At 36.6% G+C, this 20,364-nt stretch overlaps 1 protein-coding gene across 2 annotated transcripts in view; it reads right to left on the reverse strand.

Annotated features, from left to right (window-relative positions):
* Nucleotides 1–3,754: 3,754 nt before the first annotated feature.
* The window catches only part of PSMD14 (proteasome 26S subunit, non-ATPase 14), a 126,131-nt gene continuing 109,521 nt past the window's right edge, over nucleotides 3,755–20,364 (reverse strand). For both annotated transcript variants that reach the window (XM_006160272.3, XM_027776497.1), the window contains exons 11-12: nucleotides 6,586–6,648; nucleotides 3,755–4,157 (exon numbers count right to left, since the gene is read on the reverse strand). In XM_006160272.3, the coding sequence (XP_006160334.1) occupies nucleotides 4,059–4,157; nucleotides 6,586–6,648 (162 nt within the window). In that variant the 3' untranslated portion in view covers nucleotides 3,755–4,058. The remainder of the gene's footprint in view (nucleotides 4,158–6,585; nucleotides 6,649–20,364) is intronic.

The raw sequence follows: 20,364 nt of genomic DNA on the forward strand, positions 1-20,364 counted from the left end.
AAGAGGACCGAGTCCCTGTGCAAATGGGTTCTCCAGAAGCGCTTATCTGGGGAGACAGAGTGGAAGTGGTGTCAATGCAGTGATCATTACTGAAGTCTCTCTCTCTCTCAATGTTTATATAATCCGAGGGAGAGAAAGAATCCATGCCAGTAATTTTAGAAAGAGGAAGAACCTAAGGAGGAATAGAGAAAGGGACCAATTTAAGAGGATGTTGGCATAAATAAGTAGCACAAGGCCCAGAACGACCCGGAGGTGTAGGGAGAAGAGATCTCCCAGTACCACCCTATGAAGAAGCCCAGCAATCCGCTTGAACCTAGGCCAAAAGCGGCAGAGGCTTTATCCGCCCAAAGCTGCTTCCCGTGACTAGGCACTCGCCAACCTGCCCTCCCTCGGCTTTCCACTCGGACCACGAGCCACTCGGGAATAACGCGCAGGAGCGCAGCACCGGAGCTCAGGTCCGCCCTGGTAGCTGGCAAACCCGCAGACCAGAGGGCGAGCTTCGCCCGGGAGACTGCGGTGGCGCGGGGGAGAGCACGTCTGGCGCAGACCCCAGGGGCACACACCCTTCGCATGCTGGAAGCGCAGCCTGGGCATCCCGGCCTGTGGAGCCTCTGCTTTTGAACAAGCGTCAAGGAGAGCGGCGCTGGGGACACTGGGTGGTTTCTGGGCATGGGTGTAGAGGGGTTAACCAGACTCACAGCTTCGCCGTTGTGGTGCATTTTCAAAGCGGCCCCTCCGTGGGCTGAGCTCAGACTGCGCCCCTGAGGCGGGCTGAGCGCCTGGGCAGCAGAGGGCACCAGCTGTGGCCTCCAGCAGGGTGCCACGGGCTAGGCCAGGTGAGGGCGGCCCTGGGCCGGACAGGTTGATGACCAGATGTCCCAGACTCAAGCCGAGACAATTTTCTGGGAGAAAAATAAAGCCAGGTTCACTTTCCCTTTTGAAAGCAAATCTCAGCTCCTGCCGGGAAGCTTCATAAACAAGCAGGGTCTTAGCCAGTGAGCACCAAAGCATGGGGGAGGGGAGAGTAGCTATGACACCATTGGATACTTGTTTTTCTGCCCTTGACCTTCCACCATCATTTGTCCTCATGAAAGGGTTTGGTCCTATTTTGGCCACTTTTGTTTTCTTTCAATGATTAATTCGCCCGTCGCTGAGCACCTCTCCCTCCGCTGCCTCTGATGGTAGACGGTATCTTCCTCCGTGGGACAGAGCCATAGGTGTGTGGCAGGTGAGATTCCACCTGGACTCTTTGAGGCTTTGCTATTCTAGTACCATGAACTGACTGAAAAAGAAAATGAATCCTAAAATGCAATGTTAGGGTGCTAAAGGGTAGAAAAGGAATGGAGTGCACTTCCCTCGGAGTTTTTAGGAATTATGAGATAAATGTGTACTCTGACGCACTTTGGGCTATAGATACTAAATTCAGTGATCCTTTATGAAGAGGCTATACCTCGAATTTATAAATTGTTCAAGAAGGAAAATGAAGGCTTTCCTCAGGCTCACCACACATTCCGGTGAATCAACTCCATACCAGGGCTTCTCCAATTTTAAAGTATGCGCCAACCACACCAGGATCCTTGATTGTGATTCCATAGGTCTGGGGGTGGGCCTTGGATTCTATGTACACAACAACCATATTCCTAGATGCTGTTGGTCCAGGCAGATCACACTTAGAACTGAGTGAGGCCAGAGGTTTCAGTGCCCCTTATTAGTTGGGAGGAAAGCAGGGACATTTCTGTACCAGAGGCAAGCAGTTGGCTCCAGCGCTGTTTGAACTCTGTGTAGTGGACATGTAGATGCTCACATTAAGTATGGTTGGTGCATGCATGTGAAGTGCACACTCACACTGTCCCAAACAGGTTGTTGAGCATGCGATTGAACCAGTTCTTTTAATGTATAAGTAGGCCTGGGCATCAGGCTGCTGCTAAAACAGCTGTACATTCCAAGACAAAGGTGCTCACTGACTCACTGGGCCTTTCAGGGCATTCTGATTTTGATCAATTCTCAATCTGCAAAGAAAATGCAGTTTTTTTTTCTAGGAGGGATTTTGATAAGGTTCTGAAATTGGGAATGTCTCTCACATGAACACAGTGGGAGGAGTGCTATGTGGCTATGGAGAACCAAGATAGATGAGGTGATCAAATAAAGACAAAAGGCCATGTGGGAGCCTTCTCAGTGCTGCTCTTTACTCAGGATATTTTCAGGAGACTAAGTGAAAAACCAAAACCAAAACCAAAACCAATTTCCAATTGAATACTTAGAACAGCCCCTGGAAAACTCATGTCGGGGCACTTGTGTGTGCCTGCCCAAAATCCTGAGAGAAGAATGGAGGAGAAGGGATTGCAGCTTGTCTGTCCCCCACCCCCACCCCCGGGGGGGGGGTGATTTCTTGCTTTCTGTCTCTTTTGAGAACACATGCACCCTATAGCAAAAATCTCTCTTAAAATAAAAAAAGAAAAAAGTAGCCCCTGGAATATTGGAATCTTCTAAGAGCAGAATAGTAAAAAAACAACAACAACAACAAAAACCCAAAAAACTGACTAGGCCTAATCAACCATATCTATGAAATAAGTTACAGAACATTATTTATAAAAGGAAGGGGAAAAAAACCCATAAATCCAAAAAGCCTGCACACAAGGTTGAATTAGGCAAAATTCAAAAGGAAAATTTCCAATAACACCTTAATTTTAAATGGTTAGACATAATCCCAACAATTTAAATTAATATATTACCCGCCCTACATAAAACATACTATGTATCATCATAGCTAAAAGAAGAAACCACAGGACAAGCAAGAAATGCTCAGAATATCTTATTCCACCAAAAAAGACACTGTGTAACATACTCAAAATTTAAGCCATTTCCACTGTTTCTTCACTAAGCAACCAATGAGAGCCTAGAATTGTACACGAACAGTAATTTGTTCATAACAAATTCATAACACCTCTAGTAGGTTAAGTCTAAATTTGCAGTCTCCAAGTAAAACCTTCCTTTAATGAAGACTTAGAAATATTTTCACAAACAAGGATGGAGACTAGAAGTAAATCCATTTGTTGTCATACTTCTAGGGTACCCAGTTCAACAACACACTGTGAGTATGAGCAGGGGCAGTTACCTTTGGACATGTCGGTAGAAGTGGGTTGAGGATAAAATCATGTATGAATACTGCCACTAGCAAATTTATTTTTCCTCTATGAGAAAATTGGGCACTTCTAAGTTAATTCAGAAAGATGACAGAAAACATTAACAAAACGATTAGTTATAAGGTCATATTAAACTTATGATTACTTTTCTCAGTTTGCTTTGAAGACATTATAGACTTTCTCTGACTACCTGAGATGATAGTCTAATACAGAGTTTGCAGCAGCAAAACCCCAGATGTCTTGAAATTGTTGGTGAAATGTACACTTTTAAAACATGATAAAATCTAAATTAAAATTGCCCCTTTCCTCTTCTTAAATGTATTTCTCTGAAATCCTAAAAGTATGTTAAGAAGATATTGGGTATACAATATTAGTTTGTGACAAATACTTTTAATAAAACGTCAATTTTTTTTCTGGGTTACTGGGTTACTCATTAATGAGGTAAAAACTCATTAATAGCAATCATTTTACATTTACATTTGTGAAGTTCTGTTATCACATTGATATAAGTGTGTTATAAGATCTTTAAACGCAAACAAAAACATATCTTTGTGTGAGATTTCTAATGTTATTCTGTCAATTCCATCCAATGCCAAAAAGACCTCAGGAGACACAGATTGTAAATGTATTTTATTTTGTAAGCAACAATCAAAATATATTTGTGCTGATTTTTTCAAATATTAAGCAAGATCCCAACAAAATTTGTCCACTCTGATGTATTCTTACACTTTGGAATCTGCAAAGACCCTGACTAAAAAAACAGAATTGCACAACTGAGACTGAAGGTGTTACAGTGCTGCAAATGATGCCAGATGTCTTATATTTTACCAAATACATCTTCAGAGGTCCCTTGATTTTGAGCATTAGGAACAACAGAGGAATATACACTGAAATATCACAAATAGCTTTTTGTGTTTATTTAAATACGACAGTATCCAACATAGCTGCTAAACACTGGACAATATTTGAAGTCATGAGTACATCCACATGTTCCTCCAAATGACGTTTGGGGTCCTAAAAGAGAAAAATAAGGAAAGAGAAATTAAAAAGAACCATATCACTGGTAGGTAAATTACTTTTTTTTTTAGTAGCTGATGAAACTGGTAAAAAAAAAAACAAAAAAAAAAACAACAACCCATACTTAAATTTATAAATGTTTTACAATTTGGCTTTCCTAATATTGCTATATTGTTACATTCTCTGGATTTCTAAATCTGCTAAAAGGTCAAATAGCAAATGAAATAATACACTACACAACGAAAAACTGATTTACACAACAATGCCATGACTGTGTCTCAGAGATTTAAAAAAAAATAATAATGAATTATATACAGTTTATTATCATCTGACTGAAATATTAGGTGTATTTATGTATGTGTATGTGCCTCAGTGTGAGGGTATATTCTTTCCCAGTTACATATTTTGAATGTCTATCAGGGGTGCTTTATTTAAAACAGACATACCAATAGGTAAAAGTTCAATGTGAATTCATATCACTTCCTCTACATCTTGGTAAAAATTAGAATTCTATGTAATTTTAATATTTCAAGAGTAGTGCTTCAAATCATTCAGAAAATATTCTTGGATCAAAAGATCAAAAATCTGAACAGAATTTATATCAATTCTAAAGCATTAAGAATAAATGTTTCATGTAGCTATTCTGAAGATAATGTCTCTTAGACAATGATACAGGTGCAATCTTTTAGCTTAAACCTGATCAAGTCTATTTTTAAAATAGACTGAGTAAAAATATCAAGCTTAAAATTGCATTGTAATAAAGGAATTTAAATTAAATTGCTTGATTTATATTTCAGGCTAACTTTTTCAAGTAAATGTGAAAGCTCTGAAATGAAGAATATACGCTGTATATGACAGAAGAACTTTAATTCAAACCACTAGTTTCTTACGGGTATTGTTAAAATAAAAAGCCAAGACTCCTAACTTTAAACGAACGCTCATCATTGAAATTATTTCTTGGCTGTACTTCTCTAAACCCCAAATTTCAATACACTGATTTCTTTAAACAACCCAGAGACACAGCATGCTGCAAAAATTTCAAATGACTAGACCACAATCTTAATTTCTTTTCAATTTCAGAAATAATTTTAGGGCATTTAGGGTGAAAGTGACTGAAAAAGATTGGCACGCAAAAAAGATACTGGTTTGATTCCACCACAGATAGTCTTGCTATTTCCACGCAGTAGGCCAAACCCGTGAGGTATCTATTATATTTTTAAAAGAGATTCTGATGATCATTAAACTCTGCCAATTATATATTTTTCAGCTTCATTTTATTTTATTTTAATTAAGGCCTTTTATTTGCTGTTAACTGTTAAATATAATCTACATCAAGAAACAACAGCCTCAGAAAGTAATTTATTTAAAAATAGTTGCTTGAGATCAAGTATAAGGCTCTAAGCTGGTGAACTAATATGATAGATTAAAATAAGTAGTGAAAAAAACAAGGGTGAGATCACATAAGATGAGCTGTATTTCATTTTGGCTGTAGGGTGTACTTGTTTTTAAATTATGGTATTCAGAATATAGTGATTCTGACTTCCTCATTTATGATGGATCATAAAGTCAGAACCATTGCCCTGACCGCTCTGTTGGAGTAATTGGTTTTATAGTGTAGTGGTAACATTATTCCCTCAGTTATCTACATTACTTCTTGTGGCAGCTGGGTGATTCTTAGAGATTTCCCATCCAAGAATGGTCCTGGCCCAAACCTACATAGCTTGTGAGATGTGATGGGATCAGAGCATATGGTAGGATGGCTGAAAGCAAAGACAGCTTAGTGTCTTGCATCTGAAATATCAAGATTCTGCCAACATCAGCAATATGATAACCATGTTCCATGAAATGAAAAAATGTAATCAACATTCTTTAAAAAACAGTCTAATTAATCTGTAGATTCCTTTAATTAGTTGGTGTGTTCCCCCCACCCATAGATAATAAGGACTAAAATATATATTTCATTTTAGAAAAGTGAAAGAGCAAATATTTAAAATCATTTCTCTTTACGCAGTAATCCTAATGGGACTCTAAGTTATCTCAGGAATATTACCTACATATTGATAAGACATACCTTTTAAAGTTGTTACATATGAAATAAACCTACCCTTCTTTTATCCTACTGATTTATAGTGAAAATAATACTTGAAAAAAATAAACTCAGGATAAAATGTTCTAACTTATTTCCAGTAAATTATTTTCACTAAAGGTAATGTCTCATAAGCACAAGTAGATTGTGATTTACTTCTCTACAGATAAAGAATTTGACATAAAAAAACTCAGTGACCTTTAAAATTAGTATCACATTTATATGACAGAAGAAATATACAAAATGAACAAACAGGAAAAACCATAAAGGCCCTAAAATAGTTTAAGTCTATAAGAGCATATCAGTATGTGACTGCATAACCTATTACAAACACCTCACCTGCTTGCCAACATTCTTTATTGCCAGCTGTTCAGGTGTCATCTTATCTTCTTCTTCTACAGCCTGTGAATGAAACACAAAGGACAGCATTTCATATCCTAAACTTACTTTTCCCTCTGCAGAATAATTAACAAAGATAATCATAATTTTCACTCAAAGAATATTTTATTCAAAGAATTTATAGACCAAAAAAGCAACTCTGCTAATCTTCAAAATAACTTTTCAGGCAATGAAAACTATTACTACCCTAATTTCTTAGATTTAAGAAATATGTAAGAGGTATTAAAAATATTAAACTACATTACTAAATATAATAATATTAATCATTTGGCAACCATTAGTGAATTCTTTGAGAGACAGGAAGATGGAAGTACCTGAGGTAGTTGTTTACGGCACTGTGATACTAGCTAGTTTTGTTCTGTCACTTTTTCCAACTTTCTCAGTTGTTCTCCCCCAACTTCCGACTTCTATGTCTCATTTTTTGTCAATACGGCCTGAGCACATCTAGTACCTATTTAACTATCAGGAGCATGCAGGATGAAAGGAGCTTGACATATAATCTACTTAACAAATCACATGGTTTTTCTCAGTAATTTCACATTTTTAAAACTCTAAAATATATGTTATTGAGGAAAAAAAAAATCTCTCAATATTCCACAAAGAAGATCTTTAATAACTGAGAGTAATTCAAAGTTTTCAACATCAAAAACATTTAAATTACAAATGAAATAAAATACAATTAAACCAAGCAAAATAACACACACAAACCTCTTCATACTACTTTCAGAGGCAGTTACAAACTCCTATGTGTATGACCATAAACTTTCTAGTACATTAATTCTGACATAATCACTACATTTAGATTAGCTACTCCCACAGCCCTCCTCTCTCTATAATGTCACCAACACACAATCTCTTTATTGAGAATTCTAAGTTTAAGGAGTCTTCCTAACAGTTTGGGTATATTATGGCTAGGAGACAGGATCCTGTATTAGGTGAAATACTGGTTTGTAATTTATACATAGCATCTAATACTTGAAAAACAAAGAAAATTCAAGGATCACTAACCTTAAGAAATGCCACCATAGCATCTACTATAAAGATGGTTACAAAAGGGGGTGAGATGATGGTGGCAGAAAGCAGGAAACCAAAATCCCAGTGAGGGTTAGATTTGGATACTCTAAACTTAATAATCTCACAGCTGCCAAATTTCTTCATGTGTGAACAATGAACATGTAGGAAATGCAATCATCAGACATTTCCCATAAACTGGGAAGTTTGGCTGCATTTCACACCTTCTTAATAGTTTTGTAAACAGAGAACTTGAAAATGAGCAAAGATGGCAAGTGTCTAATTTTATAAATGGACAAACTATCTAGAGAATTTTCCCCAGTAGAACCTGCCTAAAGAGAAAAGATGGTGAGTAAGTATTGTATCTACTGGTTATTAGAGGATATTTATTTACAACACATAATTGGGAAATACAATTGTGATTCATAAACCTAAAAGAAGGGAGAAAAAAAAAAGCTAATAACACACCAAATCTAGAATTCCCTAGACAGAGAATATGTTCATTTTCGGAGTCAGATGTCGCTCAATTATTCTCAGCTTAGTTATAAAAGTATTTCTAACCGGGAAATTGTTTTCCACAGTATTCAATGTTTTAAATAAATGGAAACACTAATGCATTAGGTGTTTGTCTTTAGCAACAAATTACTTTTACAAATGGTGACACTATACTGACTTAAAAGCTTATCAGATGAGTGTTAACAATCCATGTAAGTTTGTACTCCATACCATTCAGTGTTAGTTGTTCTATGCAAGTGCCAAAAACAGTACTTACTACAATATTGGAAGGAGGCAAGAGTTTTAGAATTTGGCTCAAAAAACCAATCCATGTTCAAAATAGTTATTAGGGAATCTTTTGGAGTATTGAAGATACCAAAGATGGCAGACATACAAAGATGAAGGTTAAAAAGCATTTAAAGCACTAATCTTATTTGAAAGGTTAAACTAGGATTAAAAAGATGTCACTCAAATTTTAAAAATCTTTTACACCATTTAACCACTCTACCAATTAGTTTTTCCATTCTCAATAATTAAAAGAGAGAGTTCACAAACTCTTTGAGAAGTGCAGATGGTAAAAAGTACTCCCAGCCATAGATGCCATCTGGGAAATGAGGAGCAGCTGCAGATTTAGGCATATACTAAGGTTGCAAACCTCCATGACAAAAGAGTAAGCACATCTCTTCCATTCTAAGATATGCCAGATCATCATCATATTAAATCCCTAAATATTTTCTTCATCTACCTAAGTTACCTATATCTTATCTACCATCTGGGTAAGACCAGTCTGTCTCCATTCACAGTTCTAACCTGGCCAGTCACCAGGAAAAATTAAGAAATGGTAGCAGCAGAAACAAATGAAATTCAGGCACAGGCAGTGTCCTCACTAGGGAACTTCTGTGTTTATGGCAACTTCTGTGATTTGGCGTCAAATTTTGCTTTTGCATTCGTGTTCTTTGGTTTACTCAACCAACAAAAAAGCACTGAAAATGTTTGTGGCTATTCACACTAGAAACGTTTTTAACAGTTTATCAACAAAGACCCCCAGATGGCTATCCCATCATGGACGGTCTGCACAGTTCTAAGAAATTCTTGGAATTTGGTCTGTTATGTGATCATAATCCCCTCAGATGTACCCCCCTTTTAAAGAGCTTTTTACTAAACCTATTAAAATCATTCTCTCTCTCTCTCTCTTTGTCTATGGCTAAGTTTTCCAAGTGGAAACTTTGTATCACAAATTCCACCATTTTATTTATCATTTAATGAACATGGATTGTATACGTGGCACTCCACTAACAGTATTTTAAGAATTTCTATGGGGCTGACAGGTGGCATGGTGGTTAAGGCACTGAACTCCCACATGACCGACTACTGGTTTGAGTTCTGAACTTTGGCGGCTTGCTTTCTCAACTTCCCTTCTCTTTCTCTTTGTCTCTCTCTGGCCAAATTAATAACAATAACAAAATTAAATACATAATTCTAAAAAGAATAATTTCTACAATTTCATTTCCAATGGACTTAATTTTCTTGAACTTTCTAAGTACTTTTAGAGTTACTTCAAATCTGTTTTCTCTCCTGTTCCTATACCTTTTGCTTTTGACATTATGGCTCTTATTCTACTTTATACTTTTCAGACTATTTCTTGGGCCTCTCTCCCCCACTGACATGTTAATTTTGTTCACTCTACAACATCCCATTTAAGGACATCTTTGTTAATATCACTAATACGACAAATTTTTACATAACATAGACTACAAAATGGTAAAATGGCAAGTGCCTATTTTTTTCTGCATTAAGCAATCCTAGAATAACTGTTAGTAACTGGGATGCACAAGTTTAGAAGGTGCTGTGACAGTGGAAATGAGAATAAATATCAAGTGAAAGATAAAATGAAATTTCAAAGTTGTTAGAATGGCTAAACCACAAGAACAGATTATTTTAAAAAGTATAAAAACAGAAGAGCAAAGAGGAAAGGGCTGAATCTTGAGACTGCATGTAGCAATGGCAAGAGTGGTAGCAGTCAAACAGACCACAAAACCCGGGCAGAGTATGATTATGTAATGGGAAGAGACTTAAGTTCAAAGGTATATAGAGAAGGCAAGAGTATAGGAACACAACTGAAAAAGAAGAGAAGCGAGATTTAGTGTACTGTGAAAAAGAAGTTGGAAATAGTAATTAGTCACCCCGGAAAGGATAGGCCGCTGAGAACGCTGGAGGCACACTTAAGGAGAGCTGGTCACTTAACATGTTAGATTTACCTAAGGAAGGGGCAGGAGCAGACTAGGTCATGATGGAAAACACTGATTAATAAAGAAAGGTGCCCTTTAAAGGGCATGCCATTTCCTTAAATTTTAGAAGTTTACACTATATTAATACTAGTTTATGACTAGTAAATGCTGACAATTAGTCACTTAATAAAGTTATATTTTTGTAGAAAAATACAAGTTTTACATTCATTCATTCAACAAATATTTACTGAATATCTAATAGTTGACTGGCAATTGCTAGAAATGAGACTTGGCATCTTAATTCATAGAGTTCACAGACTAGTTATAAAAACAGTAAATTAAAAAATAGGTATCAGTTTGACAGAAGGACAGAACTCTATTGTAGTCTAATGATGTAAATAGCACAGGTTGGGACAAGTGGGTGGCGTGGTGGCTAAGGCGCTGGACACTCCCACATGGTTGAACACGGTTCGAGTCTCAGACCTGATGGTTTGCTTTCTCACCTCCTCTCTTTCTCTCCCTCTCTGTATCTCTCTCTGTCAAGTTAAAAATAAATGAATGAGGGGACCAGCAGGTGGCATGGTGGTTAAAATGCTGGACACTCCCACATGGCCAACCATGGTTCGAGTCCCAGACCTGGTGGCTTGCCTTCTCACTTTCCCTCTCTCTGTTTGTCTCTCTCTGGTCAAATTAAAATAAATGAATGAATAAATAAATAATTTTAACAAATAAAATAAATAAATGAATGAATACGTAAAATAAATAATTATTTAAAAAGAAAAAGATGTCAATAGCACATGTTTGGTGGTATGGGTAAGGATCTTAATAGTGAGAGAAAGTTAAACTGGCTTGAGTGAAAAGGAGGACCTGAGGTGGGGATATTTTAGCAAGGGGTGCTTCAGATCAGAAAGTAAGACTAGCATTTTAAATGAAAAGAACTACAAATCATTCAGTATTAAGACAGCATAACATGATAAGAGATAAAGCAATAAAGCTACAGATGTAAGCATGGTCAATTTAGGTCTGGACCTCATTCTAGGTCAATGAGAAATCAAAGACTTTTTAAAATTTTATTTTATTTATCATCATTGTTATTTTTTTTAAATTTTCATCATTGTTATTTTTTAATTTGACCAGAGCAAGACAGACAGAGAAAGAGAGAAAGTGAGAAAGCAAGCTGCCAGGTCCAGGACTTGAACTGTGGTCAGCCATGTGGGAGTCCAGCACCCCCAACCACTATGCCACCTGCTGGCCCCAATCAAAGACTTTTAAGAGCAAGGTAATTACATGAAACACTTTGCATTTTTAAAATTGAGGTAAATTTCCTATAGCATACCTATTATCAATGAAGCTGTTACCCATCTTTTCCCTTTGTCCAAGTCGCTGACAACCACTAATCTACTTTCTTTTTTAAAAAAATAATTATTTTATTTTAACTTTACTTATTATTTTCCAATTTGACCAGAGAGGGACAGAGAGAGAAGGAAAGTGAGAAAGAAGCCATCAGGTGCAAGACTTGAACCGTGGTTGGCCATGTGGGAGTCCAGCATGTTTAACTACCTAATGCCACCTGCTGGCCCTATACTTTCTGTCTTTCTGGATTTACATGCTCTATCTACTTCATACAAATTATTTCATATAATATATGCCCTTTTGTGACCAGCTTCTTTCATTTGCCATGTTTTAAACATTCATCCATGTAAAGCATGAAACAGAACTTTATTCCTTTTTATGGCTGAGTAATATTCTGTTGTGTGTATATGCCAAGATTTGCTTATCTATGCATCTACAGATGGCTAGCCACCTTTTGGCTATTGTGAATAATTCTGCTATGAATGCTCGCAAATTTTTTAAAGAATTATTTAACTTTATTTATTTATTTCAATTTGACCAGGGAGGGACAGAATGAGAGAGAGAGAGAGAGAGAGAGAGAGAGAGCGCGTGCGAGAAGGCTGCAGTTGGTCATGTGGGAATCCAGCGCCTTTAATCACCATGCCACTTGCCGGCCCCCACACACATATTTTTGAGTACCTGTTTTTTTAATTCTTTTGGGTATATATTTAGGAGAATTGTTTGGTCATATGGTTAATTCTATGTTTAACTTTTTAAGGAATAACCAAACTGTTTTCCACAGTGAGTGTACCATTTTATATCCTTCTCAATAACATACACAGGTTCTAATTTCTCTACATCCCCAGTAACAGTTGGCATTTTCCATTATCATCCTTGCGGGTATGAAGTAATGTTACTTTGGTTTTCATGGGCCTTTCCCTAATCAGTAATGATGTTGACTGAACATATTTTCATGTGGTTTCTGGCCACTTACAAATCCTCTGGAGAAATGTCCAAATCTTTGGACAGTTTTGAACTGGGTTGCATTTTCTTTGTAACACCTCCTCATATATTCTAGATACTAGATCCTTATCAGATATATAAATGCAAGTGTTTCTTCCCACTCGACAGGTTATTTTTTTCTTTTTTTGATAGTTTTCTCTGATGTATGACCAATTAGTGTTTTAGAAAGACCACTCTACAGCATGGAAAATTGATTTGCAAGGGAAAGAATAAAGACACAAGGAGATCAATTAGGAGGAAAGATAGTGGCAGTAGCAATGAAAAGCAGCACAAAATAACTCAAGTATTTAGTTAGTAGAAAGTCTTGATGATTGACTAGATGTGGGAGGAAGAAGGAGCCGAGAATGATTAATGTTAGTTATTAGTATTAATAACAGAAATGGTTTTAGCTATCATTTTATTGAACACCTATTATATGCCACCTGTATCACACATATTATTCACAATCCTTAAAACAATCTAACTCAGAGATAAAGACAGGATGGAGAGAGACTGAAAATAAATTTAATTGACTTAAACACAGTCTATCTGTCTCCAAAGAACTAAAAGCATCATTCATGGCCATTAGGGAAATTCATTACTTTTCGATTACAAATCCTAAATAGTAATAATGAAGCTAAATCTATGATTTATTAAGTGACCCTAAACAGCATAGAATCTTTTATTATTATTAATTTAAGTTTCTGCCATAGGGTGCGTGCAACTCTCTCCAGAGAGGGACACACATGCACACACACACACAGAAAGAGAGAGGGAAAGTGAGAAATCATCACCCCAAAGAAGGATGGCCACACTGTAATCCCTTCTCTTTCAATCTCTTGGGATTTAGGGCACACATGCACCTGTTGGTCTGGTATGATTTTCAAGCTGCTGGATCTGGGACTCAAAGTGCCCAGTTAGCTCTGTGGAATCTTAACCTCCATGCCACCTGCTGGCTCAAAGATTCAACTTTTTTTTTTTTGGTAGCTCTGCTACAAGGCATGTGCCTGCAGGAGTTGAGGGTGGGGGGCAGTGGCCGTGAGAAAGCACCTCCCAGGGGGAATGGTCATGTCACAGTCCCTTCTCTTCCATTCTCTTTTGGGATTTTTGGGCATGCACTCACATATGCCTGGCGTGTTTTACGTGCTGTTGGGTCTGGGACTCAGACCACATAGTTGGCCATGTGGTATCCAGCACACTGACCTCCATGCCACCTTCTGGCCCCAGCACATATTCTTTACAAAGCTCCTACAGAGAATCCCATTTTAAATTGTAATTATGTGAAATAGGGATATCAAATAAGGATCATATGTGTATGTGCACATGCGCCTGTGTGTGCGTATGTATGAATGTGTGTCTATAATACAAAATTTAGTTCAGCTTGTTAAAAATTTCTAGGGCAGAGTCTGTTAGTTTCCTTCCAATATTCACCTTCTTTTTCTATAACATAGCCCTAAATTTAATGGGTTCAAAGCTCCTAGCTAAAAGTCTGTATTACATAGCCTTTTTCACAGCTAGATGTATCTGGCTAAGTTTTGCCAATGAGATATATTCTAAGTGCCAGGTAGAGATTATGAAAAGGCTCCTTAAAAGGAACTGAATTATTCCTTTTGCCCATTCTTTCCTTCCGGTTCTATGAAACTTAGATAAGATGGCCAATGTTCTAGCAATCCCCCTGCATCATGGCACGACTTGAAGGTTGGAAGCCATTACAATGAAAGTAGACCATAAAGACAGAAGGAACATGAGTTTTGGAGAAATGTGAAGTTTCCATTGACCTTGAAGCGTAAGACATATACCTTTCTATCTTATTTAAGCCATCGTTATTTTGAGCTAACGTAAGCTTAGATATTTGCTTAATGCAAAAAACTGAAAATAATTCAAGAGTTATATAATATACAGAATTCTACTTTCTACCTAGAGGTGACACTGTTATCAACAATAAGTTAATATACATATCTTTGAGAAAAAAGGTGGAAAGGTAACATGGTAGGAATTTTTTAATATTGTTGTACAATTTTATTTTTTACATCCAACAACAGATTATAGCTCTGTCTCTAAGGTGGTTCTAGAAGAATTTTATTTTTCATCTTAAGTCCCTAAAAGAAAACACATGGTTAAAAGAGCTAGATACATTTAAAATTAAATGATGAAGTCCAATTTACTTACCCTAGTAGGACATTTTTCTAAACCATTTTTATTAATTTAAAAGTAAGATAATTTTGTCTATTTACTATTTACTTTTGAATTTCATTTTATTCATTATCATTATTTTTACAATATCTGACCAGAAAGAGTCAGAGGGAGACAGAAAGAGAGAAGGGGAAACTAAGTAAGCAAGCTGCTGCTAAGGTCCAGGACTTGAACTGTGGTCAACCATGTGGGAGTTTAGCATCTTAATCACTATGCCACATACTGGCCCCCCTACTTATTATTTTAACTTTCTTTAACTACTTAATAAGATTGGAACTTTTTCATTTTTATATGTCATTTGTCTTTCTCTTTAATAAGTTTTCTAACTCTTGTTTAGTATTATTTTTAAAAATTATTGTATAGGAATTATTTGGGTATTATCCATTTTGGGATACTAGCTCTTTTTGTGTTATAGGTATGAATATTTTCTCCTAGTCAGATTCTTAACAAGCATGGAACAAATATTGGTTATTATATTTATTGAAGATAAACTTTGTTGTCAGTTTATCAAATCTTTAAAAGCTCACATTAATATTCTTACTAGAATTAAAGTAACATTTGGGAAACTTGACAATAGCTTTACAATATTGAGCATTCCTATTTGGAAACATGGTGTGTCTCAATTCAGAAATGTTTTAGTTCTTTTTACGTAAGTCATATACATACATTTATATGTACATACACATATGACATACATTTATATTTCTTGTCATGATTATTCCTAAATAATTCATAATTCTGGATGCTACTGTGAACTTACTTACCTATCATATATGTCTTTTAAAATAATTGTTTTATTTAACTTTATTTATTTATTTTAATTTGATCAGACAGAGAGAGAGAAAGTGAGAATGCAAGCTGCCAGGTCCAGGACTTGAACCGTTGGTCATGTGGGAGTCTAGCACCCTTAACCACCACACACCACCTGCCAGATCCCCTTATTCTATTTTTTAACTGTTTCTAGTCTATGTAATTATGACAATTTTTTTTTTGAAGTTTTGTTATAGGGCATGTGTGCTCACTAGCAAGGGAGAAAGAGAGGGAAAGTGAGAAATCACTCCCCAGGGAGGATGGCCATGCAACACACAATCCTTTCTCCATTTTTCTCCCGGGATTTTGGGCATGCATGCACATGCACCCAGAATGTTTTTCAAGCTACTGGGTTTAGGACTCGAATTGCACAGATGGCCACATGGGATCCAGCCACTTTAACCACCACATCACCTAGCTGGTCCCATAATTCTTGATTAAAACAGTTCTACCAGTTTTCTAGTTTATTCTCTTGGACATCTATGTTAGAATGCATATTTATCCTTTCGTATTGAAATAATAGTAATCTGGTTGCTTTCCTCGATATTTATATCTTCTTTTGCTTTTCTTAACTTATTGCACTAGCATAAAACAAGATTCTCCTATTTAATACAGTTACAGGAGTAAACTAAATGTAATAACATATTTACATACTTAATATAAATCATATAAAAGAAATATCAAACTTCCCTGAAGTTACTATGTAGTTCAGTATTTTCACCAAAAAGTAAACAGAATTGATACTTACACATTTGCGAACAGGCAAATTATTGTTTCTATATTATTCTTAAAATGCTCTTTTGCAATTCATTTTTTCACCTGCACATTCATTTACAAATATGCATCCAAATATTATCAACATTTAAAAAAATAGCAGACACATTTTGGCATGAGTAAATTAGAAGATTTGGAATAAAACAGAACTGTGGGTGTTATCGTTTCATAATTAGAAAAATCAAATGACTAATAATCAAGAAGAGTTTCTGTGCAGAATCCAAACTTGAAATTGCAAACTTGTGACATAAAAAAATTCAACTATTTTCTAACCTTCTTTTACTTTGGGACCTAACCAGCATCTAACAGTAATTACTTTAGTTTAAAACACCAACCAATTAAAAAAATACTATGAAGAATTGGTAGCATGAGCCTTTCTTTTTATATTTTAAGTGTTTCTAAAAAAAACCCCACCGTATTTCTTTCAATCACAGAGGGAATTACATTCCCAAATTTGGACTCTTTCATATCACAGCTTACACATTGTTTTCATTTTATAACCAAACCTTACAAGTTTTTGAGTACTACAGAGATTTTTTAAAACTGTAAAATAGGAAAAACTTCTGTGGATGGGCAGCAGTAACCATAAATAGGTTATTTCCTGGCAGTGGTACCCATATGAATTTACTTAAATGTGTAATGTTACACAGAAATGAAAACCATTCCTCAAGTCTGCTGAATAATAACTTAAGTTATAACTTTTTTAGGCCCAGCTGCAGTGGCACAAGTGGGAGGGCACCACCGTGCAATGGCTGGGGCTGTGTGGGAGGCCCAGGTTCCATTCCTGGCTCAATCTAAAACAGGTTAGGCACAGTGGCAAGTGCCTGTGGTCCTAGCTGACTGGGAAACTGGGGCAGGACGACTATGATATGCAAGACCCTGACAAAACTACCTATTTCTCTCTCTCTCTCTCTTTTCCTCTTGTATTCTCTCTTTCTTTCTCATTAAAACATAAAAATCCCTTATAAACGGTTATTTTAAATATGATAACCATTTCTTTTTTCTCATCATGCAAATATAGACGAGAAAGATAAAAAATATGTCCCGTATAATCTACCACCAATGGAGATCTGCAGTTGAAACACCACATATAAATCAGCGTATGCTCTTCAAAGTTAACCCTGATTCTGTTTAGTTTGTAGGGTCCACTGACTTATTTCAAAGCTCAATTCTTTCAAAGACTTGCTCTACATGGTAAATTTTATACATTGTCTCTTGAATAATATTTTTCTAAAATTTTATTTATTTATTATTATTATTTTTCAATTTGACGAGAAAGAGACTGAGAAAGGGAGAGTGGGAAAGTAAGCCACCAGGTCCAGGACTCAAACCATGGTTGGTCATGTGGGAGTCCAGTGCCCTAGCCATTATGCCATCTGCCAGCCCCTGGATAATACTGTTTTTTAAGATTTATTTACTGGGGCCAGCAGGTAGCATGGTGATTAAGGGCACTGGACTCCCACATGGCTGAATGGTTCGAGTCACAGACCTGGCAACTTGCTTTCTCACTTTCCTCTCTCTCTTACCCTGTCCCTCTCTAGTCAAATAAAAAGAATAAAGTTAAATAAAATAATTCTTTAAAAAAAGGATTTATTTTATTCTTTTATTTATTTTTTAATTTGACCAGAGAGTCAGGGAGAGAACGGGAAAGTGAGAAAGCAGGCCACCAGGTCCAGGACTCAAACAAACCACAGCTGACCATGTGGTAGTCCAGCGCCTCAACCACCATGCCACCTACTGGCCCTTGAACAATATTTTTTATATATTTAGCAAATAAAGAAATATTACTTTCTGGTATAACAACCAATATCAGTCTTAACAATGACCCTAAAGTCTTGGCTTCTGGCTCTTAGTATTAATTTTTAGACTCAACATTTTCCAAGTGTTCATTAAATATAAACTCTTTACCTCCTTCTTCAAGTCTACTTCTACCAAAATTGGAAATGTTAATGGTACCAATATACTTCCAATCACCTAGTAGGAAATCTTGAATTATCTTTGATTCTTCCTTTTTCTTTCCCTTCATCTATCCAACCACTGCCCACTGAAGCCTCCATTCCCAATTCCAGACAGTACTTTTTGTTCAGGTACTACCAAACTCTTCTTAAATGGAATCTACATTTCAATCTAGTCTTAAGAGTTTTCTTTCTTCTATAGTGTTGTGAAATTTTCTTTTTTAGTATTTTTTTTTGGGGGGGTCATAGGGCACGTGTGGCTCACTGGATAGAGACAGAGGAAAGGAAAGTGAGAAATCACCCCCTCAGAGGGGATGACCACACTGTAATTCCCTTTTCCTTCATTCTCCTCTCAAGATTTTGGGCATGCAAACATGTCCAGCATGGTTTCTAAATGCCAGGTCCAGGACTTGAACTGTGGTCAGTCATGTGGGAGTCCAGTACCTTAACCGCCGTATCACCTGCTGGTCCTGTGAAGTTACATTCCTAAAATCTGATTCTAGACATACCATGTCTCTGATCAAAAACAAGCCCTATTACTTCATTTCAAGAACTTTTATAAATTTAATTCACCTATTTACCCTCCTGTACTATGAACTCTAGCTACCTAAGCATACTTTTTCAAAACATGCCATCTGCATTTTTTTTATAATTTTATTCAAATTTATTTGTCCATTTATTTATTTTTTAATTTGACCAGGGAATGACAGCGTGAGAGAGAGAGAGCATAAGAAAGCAAGCCACCAGGCCCAGGACTCGAACCATGGTTGGCCATGTGGGAGTCCAGCGCCCCCAACCACCATGCCACCTGCTGGTCCCCTCTGCATTTTCGTTTTACCCCCACTCTCAATATGTCCCCAGCTACTCCCCACCCTACTGCATGAAGACTGGTAATTGTGATTCTAATCTTTATTTCCATTAGTGCAACTATTTTTAAAGAATCATTATTTAATTTTATCTATCATCATCATTATTTTTAATTTGACCAGAAAAAGAGAGAGACAGAGGCAGAAAGTGAGAGAGCAAGATACCAGGTCTGGGAATTGAACTGCAGTTGACCATGTGGGAGTCCAGTGCATTAATAGCCATGTGACTTGCAGGCTCCATGAATGCAACTTTAATTTTCCCCCTTTAGAGAGGTTTTGTTATAGGACGCATACATTTGCCAGAAAGACAGAGAGAGAAAGAGAAACAGAAAGCAAGAAATCATCCCCCCCCAGGGGGGGATGGCCACTTCGCAATCCCTTCTCCTCCATTCTCCTCTCGGGATCTTGGGTATGAGCAAGATAGGATCTTTTAGTCCTATCTCCAATATTCTATTAATTTCAGAACTGTAAAAAATCATAAGTCTATGAGGAAAAAAAAAAAGACATTATTCTGGCCACATATATTTTGGCACACAGTAAATATTTCCAGAGATTCTGCAAAATATGACTTTTTATTTATTTTTTTAAAATAATTATTTATTTAATTTTATTTATTCATCCATTTATTTTAATTTGAGCGAGAGGGGACGGGGGGGGGGGGGGTGGATGAGAAAGCAAGCCACCAGGTCCAGGACTTGAACCATGGTGAGCCATGTGGGAGTGTCCAGCACTTAACCACCACACCACCCGCTGGTCCCAAATATGACTTTTTAAATATCCTGATATAAAGGCTTCCGCTGCTTACTCTTTACATTATCCTGTTCAATGTTTTCATTGTATTAATCATAACCTACTATGCTATGTTTGTCTATCTTCTGTTTTCACTATTAGAAAGTAAGTTTCTTCAAGACAAGGACCTTGTGTGTCTTATATTATACCATATTCCCAATGTCTGCAGATAACAGTTTTTTTTTTTTTTTAATTTCATTTATTATCATTATTCTTTAATTTTGACCTGAGAGAGACAGACGGGGAAAAGGGGAGGGTGAGAAA

Source organism: Tupaia chinensis, unplaced genomic scaffold, assembly GCF_000334495.1.
Source record: "Tupaia chinensis unplaced genomic scaffold, TupChi_1.0 Scaffold000674_2, whole genome shotgun sequence".
NCBI classification, from domain to species: domain Eukaryota; kingdom Metazoa; phylum Chordata; class Mammalia; order Scandentia; family Tupaiidae; genus Tupaia; species Tupaia belangeri.